The sequence below is a fragment of the Pocillopora verrucosa genome, chromosome 4, assembly GCF_036669915.1.
Source record: "Pocillopora verrucosa isolate sample1 chromosome 4, ASM3666991v2, whole genome shotgun sequence".
In the NCBI taxonomy this organism is placed as follows: Eukaryota; Metazoa; Cnidaria; class Anthozoa; order Scleractinia; family Pocilloporidae; genus Pocillopora; species Pocillopora verrucosa.
Genome location: NC_089315.1, coordinates 18,892,510 through 18,914,797, shown reverse-complemented (window position 1 = coordinate 18,914,797; position 22,288 = coordinate 18,892,510). Strand labels below are relative to the sequence as shown.

The 22,288-nt window shown below is 37.9% G+C and overlaps 3 protein-coding genes and 2 pseudogenes across 3 annotated transcripts; 1 reads left to right on the top strand and 4 right to left on the bottom strand.

Annotated features, from left to right (window-relative positions):
* Positions 1–1,460: 1,460 nt before the first annotated feature.
* LOC136280527 (histamine H2 receptor-like) lies at positions 1,461–2,806 on the bottom strand. Its single transcript, XM_066165867.1, has one exon. The coding sequence runs from the start codon at positions 2,756–2,758 to the stop codon at positions 1,709–1,711; it is 1,050 nt and encodes a 349-aa protein (XP_066021964.1). The 5' UTR covers positions 2,759–2,806; the 3' UTR covers positions 1,461–1,708.
* A 5,231-nt stretch (positions 2,807–8,037) lies between these two features.
* Positions 8,038–8,562, bottom strand: LOC131778144 (uncharacterized; annotated as a pseudogene).
* A 741-nt stretch (positions 8,563–9,303) lies between these two features.
* Positions 9,304–12,201, top strand: LOC131778115 (histamine H2 receptor-like). Its single transcript, XM_066165363.1, has 2 exons — positions 9,304–9,457; positions 11,210–12,201. The coding sequence occupies exons 1-2, from the start codon at positions 9,304–9,306 to the stop codon at positions 12,199–12,201; spliced, it is 1,146 nt and encodes a 381-aa protein (XP_066021460.1).
* A 985-nt stretch (positions 12,202–13,186) lies between these two features.
* LOC131778116 (adenosine receptor A2a-like) lies at positions 13,187–14,319 on the bottom strand (annotated as a pseudogene).
* Positions 14,320–19,251: 4,932 nt separating this feature from the next.
* Positions 19,252–21,272, bottom strand: LOC131778117 (histamine H2 receptor-like). Its single transcript, XM_066165711.1, has one exon. It carries the CDS (start codon positions 21,237–21,239, stop codon positions 20,133–20,135), a length of 1,107 nt encoding a protein of 368 aa, XP_066021808.1. The 5' UTR covers positions 21,240–21,272; the 3' UTR covers positions 19,252–20,132.
* Positions 21,273–22,288: the final 1,016 nt, after the last annotated feature.

Here is a 22,288-nt window from a genome sequence, read left to right as displayed (position 1 = left end):
GCATAACACAAATCGTGCCAATCCAGTCATATTTTCCTGGTTGAGGGAATGCCTAACAACTATATACCACACAGATAAATAGTGCTTTTCCCGCAAGCTGATTGGCTATTTCGGAAGTGATTAGGAAGCATTTTTCACCTCCGAGGAGGCAAATTCGCGCATCAAAAAGTTTGGTTTTCGACCGTTTTTCGATGTGTCGACAAAACTAAACATTCTTTTTTTCTTTTATTTTCTGTGAGGCAAAATTTTATAATTAAAAAATTATTTACCTCAGTGTCGAGAAATATCCCCTATTATTCTTCGTGGATAATTTTTAACTACAGCGTATTGTATCTGCTAAAAACATTGTCACCTATTTACTTTTTTTTTCTTTTTTTTCACACGAATTCGCAGAAGTTATGACTGGATTTAATGAAATGTGATTATATGAATGGAAGACAAGAAATATCGTTTTCTTCGGTCGAACCTTTGTCCAACCACAACATATAAAAGCAAGCACATGACCAAAAAAGCTAGAAAGATCATAGCTGATATACAGCGAGGGAGAAGTCTTATGTAGGCAAACGGGAGATTTCTCCTTTTTGCGTAGTCGTTTCAGTCAAATTGTCATGCAGTTTACCTCTCAAATATCATAGCAAAGAAGAGCAAAAGATAGGTCTTTAAGGCAAGCAGGTGATTGTTTTTGCCAATTAAAACTAGATAATAAGTAGCATTGCAGTTTTTTAACACGAAGGTCCATTCGTGTGATTTCCACTAATGGCGACCTTGATTACAGACGTCGCGACATCATCCGGAACCGGAAAGGTCAAAAGAGTATAGAAGGCTTTCTACTCAGTGATATAAAGGGTGTTTCTTTTCAATGAAATTAGAGTCGTCGGTTAAACGGTCAACATTCAAGCCTGCTCATGTTTCGGTATTCAAGTTAGAAATTGCTCATCATAGGTGGTATTCATGGAATAATTTAGGCAGCCCAAAAATTAACGTTAATTGCTGCGGCTTGTAATCCTCGGCTGAAACAGTTTCTTTCATGTACGCCTTATTAATCACCTCCGTATTTCGGTGAAGAGCATTGTTATTTAGCATATTATTCGTAGGTTAATAGTGTGTTTCTCGCGCAGTGATTGACCACCTCGGCCTTGATTCAGATTAGTTAGTGCTATTCACCTCCGAGTGGTCGTAGAGACAAACTCGCGCTCAATAGTTAAAAGTTTGAGAATTTTTTGGTGTACTGAGGGAAATATAATACCTTCTGTTTCGTGTGTAACATATCCTAACATTTAAAAATTTCCTCATCAGATAACGACATGATATATATTATTTGGTCTCTTTTTAAGGGGAGCGAGTTTATGCAGGTGCACCTTCACAAGTGGGGCCTTTTATGATGTCTTTAACACAAGGATTGGTTTTTAATATGGAAGAATAATGAGGAGGTTGTATTTACAGTTTCTTTATTTGTGCCAAGCTTATTCTCTCCATTAATAGTTCGTTTGGATTCGAAACTTATTTCTGTAAGTGAATTTAAATTAACTAAGAAATGATGCAGTTATAATTCATTAGGGATTCATAACAACGGATAGCACTGATATCGATTAAAATTCACGACAAATCAATATAAAGTGGTGATAGCAAAAGCTAAAAAATTTAGCATTTAAATCAATGTGAATTTATCCTTTGATTTTTTGTTTACTTTGTACGTTTAACTCGCCAGTTAAACGTTTGTGACTGAAGTACCCCCCTCTTCTTCCTGATATCCGACTCCACGGTCGCTCCCCGCCGATATTTTCTTTAAATCAAGGTCTTTGGAACCGCGGAGCTCCTTACACACTTGTAATGACTTCACTTTGCAGAGCAAAATTCGACGAAACTCGGCGCGGAATGAGGGATTCATGCCAGCATATATAAATGGGTTGATAGTGCTCGAGAAGAACATCAAAAAGGGACAAAGCAGTTGTATGTTACGTGGAACGACAACATCAGAAGCGAAGCGCTGTATCACCACAATGATCCAAAATGGAATCCAACACAGTGCGAAGGCGAACACAACAATGGCGAGCGATTTGGTAACCTTGATCTCTTTGACGGTCAGTCGATTTTCCCTGTCCTCGGCTTGGGCCGTTGAAGCCATGTTCAGATTATGATGTTTTATTTTCTTGAAGACCTTGAAGTAGGAAACTGATGCAACTCCAAGTGGAAGAAGAAAGAAAAAACAGACAACGATGCTATAATGAACTGTTTTCATAGTTTCTGTGGGTTGCACAGTTGTGCAAACGGCATACCCAGCAAAGAAGCCATATTCGGTCCAGCCAGCCATCTTGGGAATTGAAACGTACCCGGCGACAGTCAGCCAAACCGCAGCGACATATATTTTTGACCGAGCATCAGTAAAGATTTGTGGGTAGTGTTGAGGCTTAGCGACGCGGACGTATCTGTTGAAGGCCGTCAGTCCCATCGTGGTTGGGGATACGTAAACGGAAAACAGGGTGAAGAAGGCGTGGAAATCGCAGACTGCCTCGCCGTATGGCCATTCCCCTATAATAAGGACACCCACAGTCAAAGGCATTACGATGGCAGCGTTGATAATATCACTGATAGCTAAAGAAATCAGGTAGATGTTTGTGGAGGTACGAAGCCTTTCGTTCCTGTACACAGCTATGCATGTCAGGCAGTTTCCAATCAGGCACACCATTGTCATTGTAACAAGGATACATGGCTCCAAAATATTCAGAGCCAGGCTTCTTTGTTTGAGTTCCGAATCCATTGGTTTTGGTCAATCTTACTTTTTAGTCAACCGGTGAGCTATGATTAATCGAAGAGCAAGGAGACTTAATCAAAATTGTCACGAATGTTTCCAATTTTGGTTTCAAGTTTTCAAACAGTTCGAAACTCCTTATTTGAGTATGGGAGAGCATGTATAAACAGATAGGATACTGAAGATAACTAGCGTCAATCGCACTTCAAGCCAACCGTTGAGCTTTGGTTAATCGAAGAGCAAGGAGGCTTGAATCAAAATGGACACGAATGTTTTCGATTTTAGCTTCAAGTTTTCAAACAATTTTAAACTCCTCATTTGAATATGGAAGTGTATTAATAATTAATAGGATATTGACGACAACTGGCGGTCTGAAAAGCTGAGATAAATGGTGTTTTCGATGGTCTTGTTTCCCATTCTGTTTGTGCTCTAATTAATCGATCGTCAATTTTATTAAAACGATTTTTCTCAATTTTAATAGAATGTGGTTAACTTCTTTGATAGCTTTCGAATAAGCGGTCTTTGGAAGAAGTTTGGCGTTCAGTACGGTTTGAAACCAATAAATTTGATGGTCGAGACTAATATATTCCTAAATCGAGACGTTTTCGTCACGAGCTCGTGGCGGGCATAATATTGAAGGTCCTCACGGATTTTTCGCGTATCAGAAAACATGACGAGAAATGAGCTAAAGTAGTAATGACCGTGAATTTTGATTTGTTTTCAACAAGCTAATGGGATTCTGGGATCTAGGACTGTTTCTTTCTACAAGCTATGAAAAAAAAACTTAATCAGGATACGTAAACACAAATTACTTAGTTGAGGTACGAAAGTAGACAGTCATCAAGAAAGATAGCAGACAAAAAATTGTGAGGGCAAAATCGAAACATAAAGGTAACAGTACTTTCTAATTGCATAGTCTAATTTCTGCTATCTTTTTCTTCCTTTTTAGATTAATTAAAGTGGATTGAAAATGCGGCTACAAAGCTACATGTAGATTCAAGTGACCGCCCAAAATCAGAATTATGATTTTCATAACAGCCTTGTGACGTTTGGAGAAAAAAATGCTTATAAAATATGTTCTATAAATTCGTATTTCGTAATTGTTTACAAGTTTTAAGTCATCTTTTCTTTATGGGGAGATATTACTTTTATGTAAAGGGCTAGGGCCTACTCTTCAAGCGATCCTGATTTGATATATTATCCTACCATAGTCACGGAATTTTTACCCTAAATAATCAGCTCTCTGTTGGTTTTATGCCACAGCCACCAGCATCTCACCCGAACATCTTAAGAGCGCCTCGGCGATGTTTGTGAGATAGTCGGTTTTAATCCTTTTTTTTTCTCGAAATGTTAGGTTTTTCTGAAACACGATTTACATCTCAATGTAATATTATATAATGCATTTTGAATTATCAGGTTATGGTATGGTGACTCATGTTCGTAATTCCTCTTTTGGAGGCTGAGTGTCGCAAATTAGCAAATGTAGAAAAATTTTGATTTCTGCACGAGAGGTGATTTAAAAATTAATGAAATTGGAAATAGGTATGTTGACACCAGACATGATTGTTGAGGCTATTAACAATCAAATAGACATTTGAAGGAATTTCTTGATAAACTTGAAGAGACAATGCATCCGGCTGGTGGAACCGTAACGTAACCGTCTTAATCCTGGAGAAATAAATATTAACACACTTGTCACTAATACTAAAATGAAATAATACTTAAACTCAACATACGACATCCGAGGGTTCCAATCCTCTGATAATTTAGGCCATCAGGATCGTTGAATTCAGGAAGTTTTTGCAAATCAAAATAAGAATTTGACAGAAAAAATCAATTTTTGTCTGATTTAAGAAAGATTAATAGGCCATTTTCTATACATTAAAATTCTAACGTGGCTCCGAGGCTATGGGAAATACAAAAAAGAAATAAATATAATTGTTCATTCCCCAACCTCGATGTGATTTCCTCTGTTTTACTCCTCCAAGCCTCAGAGCAAAGTTTGAATTTTAATATATCGAAAATGACCTATTGGTCTCCTGTAGTTAAAGCTGCTGTAACAAATGAGAGTGTACTAGATTTCTACATATCTTTTGTACCATAAGCAATGAACAAGCTCCTCTCAAAACGAAGGAAAACCAAAGTAAACCAAATAAACTTTGGATAACTAAGATTAAGAGATGCTACTATGGCTTTTAAGTGCCTCAAAGGTCTAGCTCCATCGTACTTGAGCGACAGGTTTATCATAAGATCAGACATCCACGGCCGCAACACTAGAAATAAGAATCTGTGCCAGATTCCGAAGTACTGCTCATCTGCATGTCAGGGCAGTTTCTTGTATAGAGCGGTTACAATGTGGAACAATCTGCCCGAGAGTGTTAGATGTATTGACTCTTTTTAAGTTTTAAACTGGTTTTATAGAATATTTCTAAGGAGTAATGATATAGTTTTTAAATATGATTATCATATGCATTATGATATTACTACAGTTTTTTTTATTCTTTAAATATCATTTTTTCATTGTAATTAAAATCTGAAAAGCCTTAATAGGAATGTTAAATAAAGTACCTTGGTCAGGGACCGGGCGGTCAACGTTCGAAATGAACCAAAAACGAAGGATATTTATAAAATGATATCAATTTAAGCGATAGATTTAATATATAAAACGAACTCTTGGATCACCACGCCATTACACATGTAGACAACTTCTTTTATTTGAAGTCTCAAAAATGAAATATCTTCAATAACTACAGATGATCATCATGAATTGAAGCTGAAACAAAAACGTATCTACTTTTGGATAGAGAGTAATATGGAAAACTACATTATTAAGACAGGCGATGGCAAGATTTTTAACTTCAGCATAATTTCATTTAGTAATTACAATAGCTACACGATCTGCAAAATACAAGTCATCACTGAACGAAGATCAATACTTGTCGTTGGCTATCCTCGATGTTCAGGAAACATTTTAGTTTCTTTTTCCAAGGGTATATTCTTCCAGCCTATATGTGAGATAGAGATAACAAATTATCATAGCAACGAAAGAATCGGAGAAATCATTTCAAAGCGGTGCTTGTCTACACCAACGAAAAAACCCTTGTATCAACCAAAAAGAGCAGAAACTTCTGCTCCTCGAAAACAGCACATTAAGAAAAAAGAAAAAATGTAAGGATACAGTAAGATCGTGAGAAAATAAAAATAATCGCGTTGGTTTCCTGCAAAAAATTCATTTGAAAATGAATTCTGTCGTGGCAAGTGTCAAAAAAGTTTAAACATGGTTGACAACTTCACTGAGTGTTCCTTGCTACAGTTAATAATTAATAATCCCTCAAACTAAGAAAGTTAAAACGTGACGTATTTGTTAATTACTGAACTAATCAATGCAACGTTCATTCATTGAATGTTTGAATTATTCAAAACAATTTATAACATAGCTAGTAAATTTGTCTACTCAAATTAAATTGCGCGAGCGTGCTTCATATACCTATTGTGCATGCTCATGACGTCAGCAAACAAATCCCTCGAGAAAAAAAATTTCCATCGGGTTGAAAATGTCATAAAACAATTGGTTCATACGTCAGCTGTGCGTTCATCAATATGTGAACCACTCAAGAAGCTAGAGTTGCTCGAGGCTACGCCTCGAGCAACTCTTACGCATCTTTCGTGCTCTCCAAACTTCCCGCGTGCTTCGATGAACGTACGCGAACGTATGAACCAATTGTTATTTGTTATCTGCAAAGTGTTGAGCTGAGTTGTGAGTTCTACTACAAATACATCTTAAGTAAGTCTTCGCTAGTCCGTTAGAAATGGACACTTCTGTTTTCTAAAATGTAGCAGATGCCTATTGAAAGTACCATTTAATATCCCAGCTTTACAGACCGCCGCTTCACAGTAATCTTATTTAATTCACTCCTTACCAAATGATACTTGTACTTCTGTAGTCATTTTTTATTAAAGCTTCCTTGCTCTTCCATTATTTAGAACTCAGCTGTTGGCCAGAAGCAAGAAAAAAAAACCTATCGACGGAAACCAATGGATTCGGAACTCAAACAGAGAAGTCTCGTTCTGAATATTTGGAGCGATGCATCCTTGTCAGAGGGTCTGAATGGGGGTACTTCGATAACACTAAACACTTATTTTTTTGACTGTGTAACATTAAACAGCTAATTTTCAGCCATTTTAACACTAACATTAAAAAATTCGTTGTAACATTATTTTTTTCCCATTAACAAACAAACCACACCCTAAAAGGGGAAATATTTATGTTGGGCCTATGTTTATTGTCTCAAAGAGGTTTTTTTGGCCATTTTCCAACAATTCGGGATTATTTCAAGACTTCCGAAGAGTGAGGAAGATATCCGAAAGCTGCCGAAGATTTCCGAAAGCTGTCGAAGATGTCTGAAGGCTGCCAAAGATGTCCGAACACTGCTTAAGATGTCCAAAGACTGCCGAAGATGTCCAATGAGACTGCCAAAGATGTCCACAGATTTATGACCGACGATATTTAAGACTACCGCAGATTTGGCTTGTATAACTCATAACAATTCTATTCTTAGAGCGCTTTTACAGCGAGGATTCACCAACCGTGACCACTTAGAGAAAATATATTAGTAACAAATCAGATTACGATATTCAAATCAAACAGCCAATGGGATAGAATATCGAAATGAACAGTAAAATTAAGCAAATTTACGGACTGCCATCCGTTGTATGAATACCTCAGTATGATTGGTTGGCTTTGTGAGATGGTCCCAGTTGGTGTATCTGCGCTGTAAACAAAAAGAGATAATACGAAAATTACAAGGAATGTGAGAGTTAACATATATGAGTGTTTAAATTTGACTAGTAATGAATGCAATAACAGAATATTCTTTTACCAATAAGATCGGCTACAGTGCTCACAATGTATAATGGTCAACAAAAATGACAGACATGTCACTCCATCCTGGCCAAAAACATTTGATTATATTCCATACCTGAATAGTGGCGATTGTCCCAACTGTTTCTAGAGATCAAGGCGGAAATAAGTGCGGGTGGTGCGACCAAATCTGCTGAACGTTATGTCTGTATCATTATCCGCATCGCTCTCCGAGTCGGTGTCGAATTCATCCTGTTGCTCGGGGAGGTCTGTCACGTCACCAACTGCGACAACTCTGGGCATGCTTTCGTCAACAAATGTGATTCTCGGTACTTCGTTCGTAGCTCGTGGAATATTTGTATCCTGGTCGACTCGTTCTTCATTGTCTGTCCCTAGATCATCTTAAACATCCTCTTGGAATGTTACTCTAGTACACGATGGCGTACTGGAATATACAGCTGGCGGCAGGGCTCATGCTTTGTCTTTTGTTGATTCGCTTCTTGCCGTCCTTGACAGGTCGATACCTGTCAACCAATTCCCTCATGGCTGCCTCAATGTTGGGGTCAACGTTATCAGCTGAAGGAGGTTTCATCAAATCTACGTCCCGTAACTCCACACCGTATTTAGGCACTGGATAATAAGACTTCTCAAGTGTGAAGTACTTCGCACCCCACTTCGTTTTTCTCTTTAAAAATTCCTCTGAAATTGTTCCAACGTCTTGAGCATGCTGAAGAGCGGTGAAAGTCTCATTTTTGAAGTGGGAGACTGCATGAAAGTTCTCCACCTGAGTTGTTAGCAGCCTACGCAGGTCAATGTCACCAAGATAGTCCTCGTTTACATTCTTAACGTTATCTCGTAGCTGTTCCATACCTCTTTCGAGAAGCACCAATGACTACTGTGTTTTGCTGGAAACAGTTCCTTCAGGGCCATTTATTGTTGCCGTTTCTTTCATTTTATAGTGCTGCCTTACTTCAGCGACTGTGTTTTTAATATAAGCATTTACAGATGAAACAATGCACACAGCATCTTGAAGAGATAATTGGACCGCGTCGATCGTATGTGCACCAATTCCAAAACTATCATAGAGACATTCGAGGTTGCGAAGAAAGGACACTTTGCCAGTAAGCCCCGAAGCTAGTTTGATTGTTTCAGCAGCTATATCGGAAACAAAAAAAATTTTCTACAAGGAACAGATTGCATGAAATTGTGTAAATGAGCAGCTTTCTTCAGTTCCACCAACGGTTCCTTCATGGCCAGTACCCAACAAGGTCTCGACTGTTGCACTTAAGGGATTAAAGGTCTTAACCTTTTGATCTTTGTTGTCGGTGAAAACAATGTTGCCCTCATAACCATACAGCTTCCTGATTTCCTTACAAGAATCTGAAGAATTCCGCAAGAGTTGCTCAATCGAGGTTACAACCATATAACCCTCCAACCATATAACCATACAACCATATAACCCTCCAGCTGCACTAGTTGCAGCCAAGTATGCTGATTGCCGCAGAACATAAAAAAATTCAACACTTGTCACGTCATTGGAGTAGTTTATCTGTCTCAGCCTACTACCGATGATAGCCACTCCATTGTAATCTAACTCCAGCTGCATTATGCTTCTCTGCTCATCATCTGCACACAAGAGGATATCCTTACTTGCCGCACAGATGGAAGTTGATTTATTTAAAGGTGGGTTAATATGGACAATTTGTTTATTCAGTTCTCGACTTGTGCAGCTAAAGATCTCAGATGTGTTGTCAACCGCTTCTGTAGAAGTGGACCTGTACCCTCAAGTGACAATCTGAAACGACTAAGCTGCGAGAGCAAGTCAGCTCGCGATTTTAGGCGTCCGGGTTTGAAAAGTACTTCGCCTTTCAATTCAATGAAACGGATTGCTGATGAGCCTCTCTCTGCAACGAAGACTACGCCATTGGTAAAGCATAGGTCCCGCGCATCCTTGAATACTTCCCTCCGAACATTTACATCGACTGGTCGGTGTAAAAGCAGTTCTACCAGACTATCGAGAGTCGAAATCGTAGTCTAACGCCAGTTCTTTGCCTTGGGGCCCAATTTCAAGTGCAATTGGTCTTTTGCAAACACTACTTTGGTTGGATTTCCAGAAGCGATACTTTTCAGGAACTATTGTGTGGATTACCAAACGTATCCCCTTAAGTACATCCAGTACTGAGGGTCTAGTAAGGCGCATTATGGGTTCTAAGGACAAGAGCATTTCAGCTTTGGCTCACTGTTCCGGCGAGTGATTTTCTTGATTTTCTTGCAGAATTTAAAAGAGCAGATAAAATTTGAAAATCCTTAAAAAAAAACTTTGGGGTCTCCTTTCAAACACTAAACAGTATTTTTTTCAAGAACAGTAAACATTAAAAAAATGGCCAATTTAACAGTAAACACTAAAAAGTATGGACAAATAACACTAAACACTAAACCCCATTCAGACCCTCTTGTCACAATGACCACGGTGTGCCTGATTGGAAACCGCCTTATATGCATAGACGTGTATAGAAATGCAAGGCTCCGGACGTCCACAAACCTCTACATTATTTCTTTAGCCATCAGTGATATCATCAACGCAGTCATTGCAATGCCTTTTACTGTGGGTGTTGTGACGATAGGTTTTCGCGCACTCTAACTGAACTTCGCGGGAAACTTACGAAACGGGGGAAATTAACTCGGTAGAGACCACTCCTGGCACACGGAGATCTACTTCGAGCGAGCTTATACGGACGTCAAGGATGAGATAGCGTTTTGGTTCCACAGCAGACTTTTATTCGAAGAGCACTCTGACACACATCATGCCAGAGTCAAAACTAAAATTGTAATCGTCACGCGGTCGTCTGTGTAATCGGCACGCCGTCGTGTATGTAATCGGCACGCCGTCATGCATATAATCGAAACAGCTTTACAAAGTACTTGCTTAACTATGAACTGGTGTGAGGTTCCATTGTTCTCTAAATCTACCATATTTGAACAGTATAACGAAAGAAGCGGAAAATGTTTCCTTGAAATTAAACGAAAGCTACTTAAATATTCCATCTGTTTCTATGACGAAAAGAATCTCAAACTGAAAAGACGGACGCAATAAACTCGAGGCCATCAGAAATAGGAAACTTAGGTGAGAATTCATAGTTCTAGTAAAAATATACCCATCTTAATTGCAGTAGCGCAGCTTAGGAAATAAAAGTGGAAAAGTAAGTAAAAGTTTCTGCTTATCTATGCAAGGTTGGTGTGGAAACTGTCGTATGAAAGGAATTTAAAATTACGAGTTTAAATTCAGCTTCCAACTACCATGAGAACCAATTTTTCCACAAAGACCAGGAACACTTTATTTACCGAAAATTTCACTAGTAATGAACAACAAAAGTACCGACGTGCAGGTGCATAATGAAAGCGAGTCACAAGCAAAATGTATTCCAAAAGCTACTGTGATTTTCTATATATATATATCTTTTTATTTACTAGAATGAAAGAACTTGTATGAACTCGAACAAACTGGATATGGTTAAATGCGAAAAGTCTGCGCATAAATATGTTCCAAACAAACACGGAAAAATGAGTAAATTTTTCCGTAACAGTGTCCTTATGCATAGACGTGTATAGAAATGCAAGGCTCCGGACGTCCACAAATCTCTACATTATTTCTTTAGCTATCAGCGATATCATCAACGCAGTCATTGTAATGCCTTTTATTGTGGGTGTCCTTATTACAGGTAAATGGCCTTTTGGTGAGGCAGTCTGCGATTTCCACGCCTTCTTCACCCTGTTTTCTGTTTACGTATCCCCAACCACGATGGGACTGACGGCCTTCAACAGATACGTCCGCATCGTTAAGCCTCAAAACTACCCACGAATCTTCACTGATACTCGATCAAAAATATATATCGCTGCAGTTTGGTTGACTGTTGCGGGGTACATTTCAATTCCCAAGATGGCAGGCTTGACTGAATATCGCTTCTTCGCTGGATACGCTGCTTGCATCGTTGAACAACCCACCATAGCCATGAAGATAGTTCATTATATCATTGTCGTCTGTTTTTTCTTTCTTCTTCCACTCGGAGTTGCATTAGTTTCCTACTACAAGGTATTCAAGAAAATAAAACATCACAATCTAAACATGGCTTCGACGGCCCACGCCGAGGGCAGAGAAAATCGATTGACTGTCAAAGAGATCAAGCTTACCAAATCGCTCGCCATTGTTGTGTTTGCCTTTGCACTGTGTTGGATTCCATTATGGATCATTGTGATGATACAGCGCTTCGCTTCTGATGTTGTCGTTCCACGTAACATCCAACTGCTTTGTCCCTTTTTGATGTTCTTCTCGAGCACTATAAACCCATTTATATATGCTGGCATGAATCCCTCCTTCCGCGCCGAGTTTCGTCGAATTTTGCTCTGCAAAGCAAAGTCATCACAATTTTTTGAGGAGCTTCGTCGTCCAAAAGATGTTGAGTTAAAGAAAATATTGGCGAGAAGCGCCCGAGGCACGGAAAATCAAGAAGAAGAGGGAAGTACCTTAGTCAGGGACCGGGTGGTCAACGTGCAGATTGAACCAAAAGCAAAGGATCTCAGTAAAAAGATATAAATTTAAGCGAAATACATCTTGTGATTATCATAGACCCACGTCAGTCCTTTCTGTTTTAAGAAAAATATTTGAAAAATTGATTCATAACCAATAAGTATACTTTTTAACCATGGAAGATCTAACAAGATATAATCAATAAGGTTTCATGCAAATTAAGGCTACAACTGATATCTTGCGATTGGTTGATCTTTTAGATGAAATTACTACTGCACTTGAAATCAATCATTATGCACTCATTTTATTCTTGGACCTGAGTGAGGCCTTCCATACAGTTATTCGTTCAATGTAAAAGAAGCAATGCATATTAAATGAGAGAATCCAACTCTTCTACATCTGTTACAACACTTAGATTTTTCTCTTTGTTTTTAGTTTAAATTCTTAACTTTCATATGTTTTCATATTTCATATATATTGTTGATATTTTACTTATTTTTATTTATTAGTTATGTTTTCGTTTTTCTTGGTTTACTTTAAATATCAGCGTAACGCAATTAACTCAAATTTTTAAAACGGGCATGCCGTGTTTTCGTTACTGAAGGTACGGTATAAAAATGTCAAAACATGTTTTGTAAACTAAAAATGTTACTTACTTTATATTGAAATGAGGAAGTTGTTTTTACACTTACATCATTGGTAATTATTCTTTTCATTTCGATTACCCTTGGATTCGATATTTATCCCTGCTCATCGTTTTTAAAAACAAGGTTAAATAAACTTGAAATTGATCTACTAAACATTCTAACGTCTAGTCGATTAACAACGGATATCATTCATCACCAATTAAATCAACAAGCAATTAAGTAACCAATACATGAATGATGCTGCGATAGTAAATATATTAAATCTATCGCTTAAATTGATATCTTTTTACTGAGATCCTTTGCTTTTGGTTCAATCCGAACGTTGACCGCCCGGTCCCTGACTAAGGTACTTCCCTCTTCTTCTTGATTTTCTGTGCCACGGGCGCTTCTCGCTAATATTTTCTTTAACTCAACATCTTTTGGACGACGAAGCTCCTCACAAAATTGTGATGACTTTGCTTTGTAGAGCAAAATTCGACGAAACTCGGCGCGGGTATAAATGGGTTTATAGTGCTCGAGAAGAACATCAAAAAGGGACAAAGCAGTTGGATATTGCGTGGAATGACATCAGAAGCGAAGCGCTGTATCATCACAATGATCCAAAATGGAATCCAACACAGTGCAAAGGCAAACACAACAATGGCGAGCGATTTGGTAAGCTTGATCTCTTTGACAGTCAATCGATTTTCCCTGCCCTCGGCGTGGGCCGTCGAAGCCATGTTTAGATTGTGATGTTTTGTTTTCCCTACTAATTAGTAGGAAACTAATGCAACTCCGAGTGGAACAAGAACGAAAAAACAGACGACAATAATACAATGAACTATCTTCATGGCTATGGTGGGTTGCTCAACGATACAAGCGGCGTATCCAGCGAAGAAGCGATATTCAGTCAAGCCTCCCATCTCGGGAATTGGAAACGTACCCCGCGACAGTCAGCCAAACTGCAGCGATATATATTTTTGATCGAGTATCAGTGAAGATTCGTGGGTAGTGTTGAGGCTTAACGATGCGGACGTATCTGTTGAAGGCCGTCAGTCCCATCGTGGTTGGGGATACGTAAACAGAAAACAGGGTGAAGAAGGCGTGGAAATCGCAGACTGCCTCACCAAAAGGCCATTCCCCTGTAATAAGGACACCCACAGTAAAAGGCATTACAATGACTGCGTTGATGATATCGCTGATAGCTAAAGAAATAATGTAGAGATTTGTGGACGAACGAAGCTTTGCATTTCTGTACACGGCTATGCATATAAGGCTGTTTCCAATCAGGCACACCATTGTTACTGTCAACGGTTTGGCACTCCTCGTTAATATATGAGAGTAGATGAAGAAATAACTAGGTTTATTCAAATAATTCATTCGTTGATGATATCCCTGATGACCAAAGAAATCAGGTAGAGGTACGGAGCCTTGCATTTCTGTACACGGCTATGCATATAAGGCAGTTTCCAATCAGGCACACCATTGTCACTGTAACAAGAATACATGGCTCCAAAATATTCAGAACAAGACTTCTCTGTTTGAGTTCCGAATCCATTGTTTTCCGTCCAGTTTTTTTTTCCTTGCTTCTGGCCAACAGCTGAGTTTTGAATAATGGAAGAGCAAGGAAGCTTTAATAAAAAATGATGATCGAAATACAAGGATCTAACTATTATTTTCTGACTTTGGTTTCAATTGTTGAACGGTTTTGGAACTCCCCGTTAATTTATAAGAGTAGATGAGAAAAATAACTAGGTTTATTCAAATAATTCAACTAATGAATTCAAATTAATTCTAATAAGTTTTAAATTGTATGTATCAATTGAGACCTTTTCCTGTTACTGCCCCCTGTAAAGAAATTTCTCCTTTTTTGGGTGTATGTGCACATGTGGTGACGAATGAATTAAATAAAATGACTGTGAAGCGGCGGTCTGTAAAACTGGGATATTAAATTAAATTTTCGATAGGCATCTGCTACATTTTGCTTGCGTTTCAATCACTCAAGTGTCAATAAAACAGTTCTTCTCATTTTCTCAGAGTATTCTTTGTTAACTTCTTCGACAGCTTTTGAATTATCTGCGGGAAATGCCCAGTCTTCTTCCCCACTCTGTTTGTGCTCTAATCAGTCGAGTGTTTTATTAAAACGATTTTCTCAATTTTAATAGAAAGTAGTCAACTTCCTTGATAGCTTCGAATAAGCCGTCTATGGAAGATGTTCGGCGTTCAGCATAGTTCGAAACTATTAAATCTGATGATGAAGACTGACATTTTCCGAAATCGAGACGTTTTCGTCACGAGGTCGTGGTGGGCATAATATTGAAGGTCCTCACAGATATTTTGCGTATCAGAAAACATGACGAGAAATGAGGTAAAGTAATTGTGACTGTGAATTTTGATTTGTTTTCAATAAGCTAGTATATCCATGAATTCTGGAATCAAGGACTGTTTCTTTTCACAAGCAATGGAAAAAAAAACTTTATCAGGTTACGTAAACACAAATCACTAAGTTGATATACGAAAGTGGAAAGTCATTAATAGTGATAGCAGACAGAAAATTTTGAGGGCAAAATCGCAACATAAAGGTAACTACTTTTTAATTGCATTGTCTGGTTTCTGTAATCTTTTTCTGCCTTTTCAGATTAATTTTCAAAATGCGGATTGAAAATGTAGTTACATATCGATTCAAGTGACCGCCCAATGTCGGAATTATGATTTCCATAGCAGCCTTGTGAAGTTTGGAGAAAAAAATACTCAATACATGTTCTATAAATTCGCATTTCGTAATTGTTTACAAGTCAAAGTGATTTTTTATTAAGAGTAGATACCATTTTTATGTGAAGGGCCTACTGTTCGAGCGATCCTGATTTAATAGATTATCCTACAATAATCATGGAATATTTACTCTTAATAAGGAGCTCTCTGTTGTTTTGAAGCCACACCCACCAGCACTTCACCTGAACATATTAATAGACAACTCGGTGATGTTTGTGAGATAATCGGCTTCAATCACTCTTTTCTTTTTTTCTTTGAAATGTTAGCTTTTTATGAAACAAGATTTACACCTCAATATAATATAATATAATGCAGTTTGACTTATCAGGTTATAGTATGGTGACTCATGTTCGCAATTCCTCTTTTGGAGACTGAGTGTCCCCCTGCATATAGCAAAATTTTGATTTCAACATTAGAGGCGATTTAAAAATTGATAAAACTGGAAATAGGTATGTTGACACCAGACATGACTGTTAAGGTTATTTACATTCAGCCAAATAGACAGTTGAAGGAATTTCTTGATAAACTTGAAGAGACAATGCATCTGGCTGGTCGAACCCTAACTTAACCGCCTTGATCCTAGAGACCTAAATATAAGCACATTTATCTCTAATACTGAATCCGAGGGTTTCAATCCTCTGATAATTTAGGTCATCAGGATCGCTGAAAAATTCAGGAAGTTGCTCTTGACCATATTCATTCCAATTTCGTGTCTTATAGTATTGGTGGTAGTATTAAGAAATAATAATTTGACAAAAAAATCAATTTTTTAATTGATTTAAGAAAGATTAATAGGCCATTTTCTATACATTAGAATTCTCACATGGTTCCAAGTCTTGGGGAAATAAAACAAAATAAATTTAATCATTCATTCCCCAACCTCGATGTGATTTCCTTTGTTTTATTCCTCCAAGCCTCAGAGCAAAGTTCGAATTTTAATATATCGAAAATGGCCTATTGGTCTCCTGTATTAAAAGCTGCTGAAACAAATGAAAGTTCAGTGAATTTCTACATACCTTTAATACCATAAGCAACGAACAAGCTCCTCTGAAAACGAAGGAAAACCAAAGTAAATCACATAACCTTGGGTAACTAAGATTAAGAGATGCTGCTATGGCTTTTAAGTGCCTCAAAGGTCTAGCTCCATCGTACTTGAGCGACAGGCTTATCATAAGAACAGATATCCACGGCCGCAACACTAGAAGTCTGTGGCAGATTCCGAAGTGCTGCTCATCTGCATGTCAGGACAGTTTCTTGTGGAGAAGTTACAGCGTGGAACAATCTGCCCAAAAGTGTTAGATGTAATGACTCTTTTTAAGTTTTAAACTAGTTTTAAATAATATTTTTAAGGAGTACTGATATAAATAATTATTAAATATAGTTATCATAAGCATTAGGATATTACTATGGTTTTTGTTATTCTTCAAACATCATTTTTTTCATGGTAATTAAACCCTGAAAAGTCTCGATGGGTATATATATATATATTTGTGTTTCGATATTTCCCCTTAGTACAATGCTCGACACGTCGAAGTAGAGTGCGATGTACACTTAGATAAGGAAAAAAACAAAGGGACTATACTTTCATCCTTAGAAGCCTGTTTCGTGATTACCCACTCACCAGGGGATTTTATTGTCAAGAATATTCGTAACGATCGTTTATAAACTTTACAGATTTGCATAATAGGCGTGGCGGTAAATTTAGATGCTTTGTTCAATTGTTACGCGGTAACGCGTTGTTTCTGTGGCTGCATGAGGACACGAGTTCATCACGTTTATTGAGTGATGATATTGAGTGGTGTAGGCTATGTGAAGGGCTGGTAGGTGCTTTTATTCAGGTTGAAAGTGACGTCTAGGAAGTTGATGGTCTGTTTGTTGGTTTCGATGGTGATCCGTAGTCCATTATGATTAAAGATGCGGCGTATTTCCTTTTTGATGTTTTCTGTATCTCTCGGTGTGGCGTTGGAAATGGCCAGTCCGTCGTCTCGGCAAAATCCGATGTTGATGTTGAGGTTTTGCAGTTGGAAAAGGAGGAAACTTCCTCCTTAGCTCACATGTTTCAGCACCGTCGTAGCTGCCCATTGTGACGTCAAATGTTGTATCGCCCTTCTTTTGCCGAGGTTGCTGTTTGTGCATAAGGATCGAATATTTTGCATGTATTATGATGTTTCTTTCGTCGTCAGTGATGTTGTCGTAAGCTGAGGCAGAGTCGAAGAAGTAAGCTTTCTAACGTATTCTGCTAGGTTTTTTCAACGAGGCGTGGTAAGAAGTCGTTCTGCGATGGTGGAGGAATATTCTTGGTGGAGGAATATTCTTTGTGGAGTAACCAATATTGAATTTTCCCATTGCGGATTATCCAACACCAACACAATCGACAGCAAAACTTGCAACTGCCGACAGAGAACACATGCCCCATTAACGGAAGCTGCGGCATGAGGACACGAGCTCATTACGTTTATTGAGTGATGATAATTCGGGTCGGCGAATGATGAGTAATTTTTCTTTGAGGTAGAGGTTGCATCTTTAATTTGCGCTGTTGTAGGGCGATCTTAATGAACCAATGCACCATGAAATATAGTGGTCAATGTTATTTTCTTTAAGGGTACAGATATGCTTGCTGAGTTCGGTAGAGTTTCTGAGTTTTGTGTGTTGGAATGATGCGGTGTGGTTTCTGTCCTAGTCTTGAAGTCATTTTCTGTAAGTCCGATGTATGTTTCAGTGGTGCTGTTGTCCTTACGTGTGACGGTGGCTTGGTAGATTAGTGATGATTGGAGGCAGTTTCCGTTAAGTAGAAGAACACATGCCTACTTAACGGAAACTGCCTCCAATCATCACTAATCTACCAAGCCACCGTCACACGTAAGGACAACAGCAAGTTTTGCTGTCTTTTGTGTTGGTGTTATCTGCATTGTCATTGATGTGTTTGGATGAATTTAGAATGCGTTTGTTGTGGTTGTCGATGATCTGTTTAGTGTTATTCATGCAGCTGTAACTGTATCTTGATTGTTATACGATTAAAAATTTTCTAAGTTGTGGTCTTTAGGGAAGTACTTGTCTATTAGGGCAAGGAATCTGTGTCCGATATTAGTGCTGACGTTTTTGCTGAATGGGGAGTTGCACCAGAGAATGTTGTTCCTTTGTCTGTTTTTCCATTCGAAGACAAAGATTTGTCGTTTAGTTGAACTTCTGATTAGGACATATTTTCGAAACAAAAATAGGTATCATTTAAATGTATCGAATACGGCGTTACTGTTGACACTGAAACTTTCACATTTTCTATTAGCTTGTCCTTAACGTTGAATACAACTTCTTCCTCTTTTTAGAAAACACTCTCTCGAGAAGGTAAATACAGTTTAAATTTCAAGTGTTTCTTTCTGTTATTAGTAGACTGTGATAAGTCTATTTGTGCACCTTAAAATCTTTTGAAACCCAGTTGGTTGAAATTTTTGTCACTTACGTTTCCATTTGCGTTTCTTTCTTCTTCGGTGAGGGCTGGAAACATTTTTCTCCTTTTCTTCCCTTGAAGAATTTTCTTTGCAGAAAGCCGAAGTTGAGGTTGAAGTAAGGAATTTCCTCAGCCATAATGGTTAACCAGCAGAATTTTTGTTTTCTGCGTTAGGCAAATCTTGGTGAGGTAGCTTGCGTGCATAAGCTGCGCTATCATGCATTCTGATGAAGTAACTGCGTGCTTTATGGAGATATAATGAACTCGTTTAGACCAATTAGAATCAATGTTTAATTTTGGCGATATTTTAGAATACATCTTGTGAATATCATAGACCCACGTCAGTCCTTTCTGTTTTAAGAAAAATATTTGAAAAATATATTCGTAACCAATTAGTATTCTTTTAAACTATGGAAGACCTAACAAGATATAATCAGTATGATTTCACGCAAATTAGGGCTACAACTGATTTCTTGCAATTGGTTGAACTTTTAGATGAAATTAGTACCCCACTTAAAATGAATCATTATGCACTCATTTTATTCTCGGACCTGAGTGAGGCCTTCGATACAGTTATTCATTCAATGTAAACGAGGCAATGCATGTTAAATGGAAGAATCCAACTCCACTACATCTGTTAAAACACTTAAATTTTTTCTTTCTTTTTAGTTTAAATTCTCAATTTTTTAATATTTTTTCATATTTCAAATAGTCTGTCATTATTTTACTTATTTCACTTATTAGCTATGTTTTCGTTTTTCCTGGTTTACTCTAATTACCAGTGTAAAGTAATTAACTAAAAATTTTTCTAAACGAGCATGCACTGAAGTTACATTATGAAAATGTCGAAACATGTTTTGTAAACTAAAAATGTTGCTTGCTTTTTATGGAAATGAGGAAGTTGTTTTTATAGTTTCATCATTGGTAATTATTCTTTTCATTTCGATTATCTTTGGATTCGATATTTGTCACTGCTCATCTTTTTTGGAAAACAAAGTTAGACAAAGTTATTTATAACTTGAAATTGACGTACTAAACATTCTAACGTCTAGTCGATTAACAACGGATATCATTCATCATCAATTAAATCAACAAGCAATTAAGTAACCAATACATGAATGATGCTGCGATAGTAAATATATTAAATCTATCGCTTAAATTGATATCTTTTTACTGAGATCCTTTGCTTTTGGTTCAATCCGAACGTTGACCGCCCGGTCCCTAACTAAGGTACTTCCCTTTTCTTCCTGATTTTCTGTGCCACGGGCGCTTCTCGCTAATATTTTCTTTAACTCAACCTCTTTTGGACAACAAGGCTCCTCACAGAGTTGTGATGACTTTACTTTGCAGAGCAAAATTCGACGAAACTCGGCGCGGAAGGAGGGATTCATGCCAGCATATATAAATGGGTTTATAGTGCTCGAGAATAACGTCAAAAATGTACACAGAAGTTGGATGTTACGTGGAACGACAACATCAGAAGCGAAGCGCTTTATCATCACGATGATCCAAAATGGAATCCAACATAATAAAAAGGCGAACACAACAATGGCGAGTGATTTGGTAAGCTTGATCTCTTTGACAGTCAATCGATTTTCCCTGCCCTCGGCGTGGGCCGTGGAAGCCATGTTCATATTGTGATGTTTTATTTTCTGGAAGACCTTGAAGTAGGAAACTGATGCAACACCGAGTGGAAGAAGAAAGAAAAACAAGACGGCAATGATATGCTGAACTATCATGATGGCTGTGGTGGGTTGCTCAACGATACAAGCGGCGTATCCAGCGAAGAAGCGATATTTAGTCAAGCCTGCCATCTTGGGAATTGAAATGTACCCTGCGACAGTCAGCCAAACTGCTGCGACATATACTTTTGATCGAGAATCAGTGAAGATTCGTGAGTAGTGTTGAGGCTTAACGATGCGGACGTATCTGTTGAAGGCCGTCAGTCCCATCGTGGTTGGGGATACGTAAATAGAAAACAGGGTGAAGAAGGCGTGGAAATCGCAGACTGCCTCACCGAATGGCCATTTCCCTGTAATAAGGACACCCAAAGTTAAAGGCATCACAATGACTGCGTTGATGATATCACTGATAGCTAAAGAAGCTATGTACAGGTTTGTGGACGCACGGAGCCTTGCATTTCTGTACACGGCTATGCATATAAGGCTGTTTCCAATCAGGCACACCATTGTAATTGTGACAAGGATACATGGCTCCAAAACATTCACAGCAAGACTTCTCTGTTTGAGTTCTGAATCCATTAGTTTCCGTCAATCGGTGTTTTTTTCTTGCTTCTAGCCAACAGGAAATTTTCATAAGAAGTGATCACGAAAGTACAAGGATCTGACTGATTAGTTTCTAACTTCGGTTTCAAGTGTTGAATAGTTTGGAACACCTTTGACTTATGATAGTAGATGAAGAAATAACCACGTTTATTCAAATCATTCATTTGTTGATGATATTACTGATAGCTAAGGAAATCATGTAGAGGTTTGTGGACGTTTACGGAGCCTTGCATTTCTGTACACGGCTATACATATAAGACAGTCTCCTATCAGGCACACCATTGTCACTGTATCAAGAATACATGGCTCCCAAATATTCAGGGCGAGACTTCTCTGTTTGAATTCTGGATTCACTGCTTTCCGTCGATTAGTCTTATTCCCCTTGCTTCTGGCCAACTGTTGAGTTCCGAATAACGGAAGAGCAAGAAAGCTTTAATTAAAAATGATTACGGAAGTACCAGGATCTGACTTTTTAGTTTTTAACTTCGGTTTCAAGTGTTGAACAGTTTGAAACTCCCCGTCAATTCAAATATTTAAACCCATAAATTAAAAATTTTTAAAAATAATTTTTAAATTGTATGTATCAGTTGCGACTTTTTCCTGTTGCTGCCCCCTGTAACGAGCTTCCTCCTTTTTTGGATGTATGTGCACATCTGGTGACGAATGAATTAAATAAAATGACTGTGAAGCGGCGGTCTGTAAAGCTGGGATATTAAATAATATTTCTAATAGGCATCTGCCACATTTTTCCTGTGTTCTAATCACTCAAATGTTAGTTTCATTAATTTGGCAAGTTGGTAATTTGCTTAGATTATTCTTTGCTAACTTCTTCGATAACTTTTGAATTAGCATTCAGCGTAGTTAAGATTATTATGCTTAGATTTTCTTGGGCGTAAATTTATTAATTTCCTTTTGCAGAATTCAATAGAAATATCTATTTTTAACGGACTCGCGAAGATTTACCGAAAGTTTATTTATAGTAGAACTCACTAATCAGTAGTTACTTTGTTGAGTGTTGTTAATTA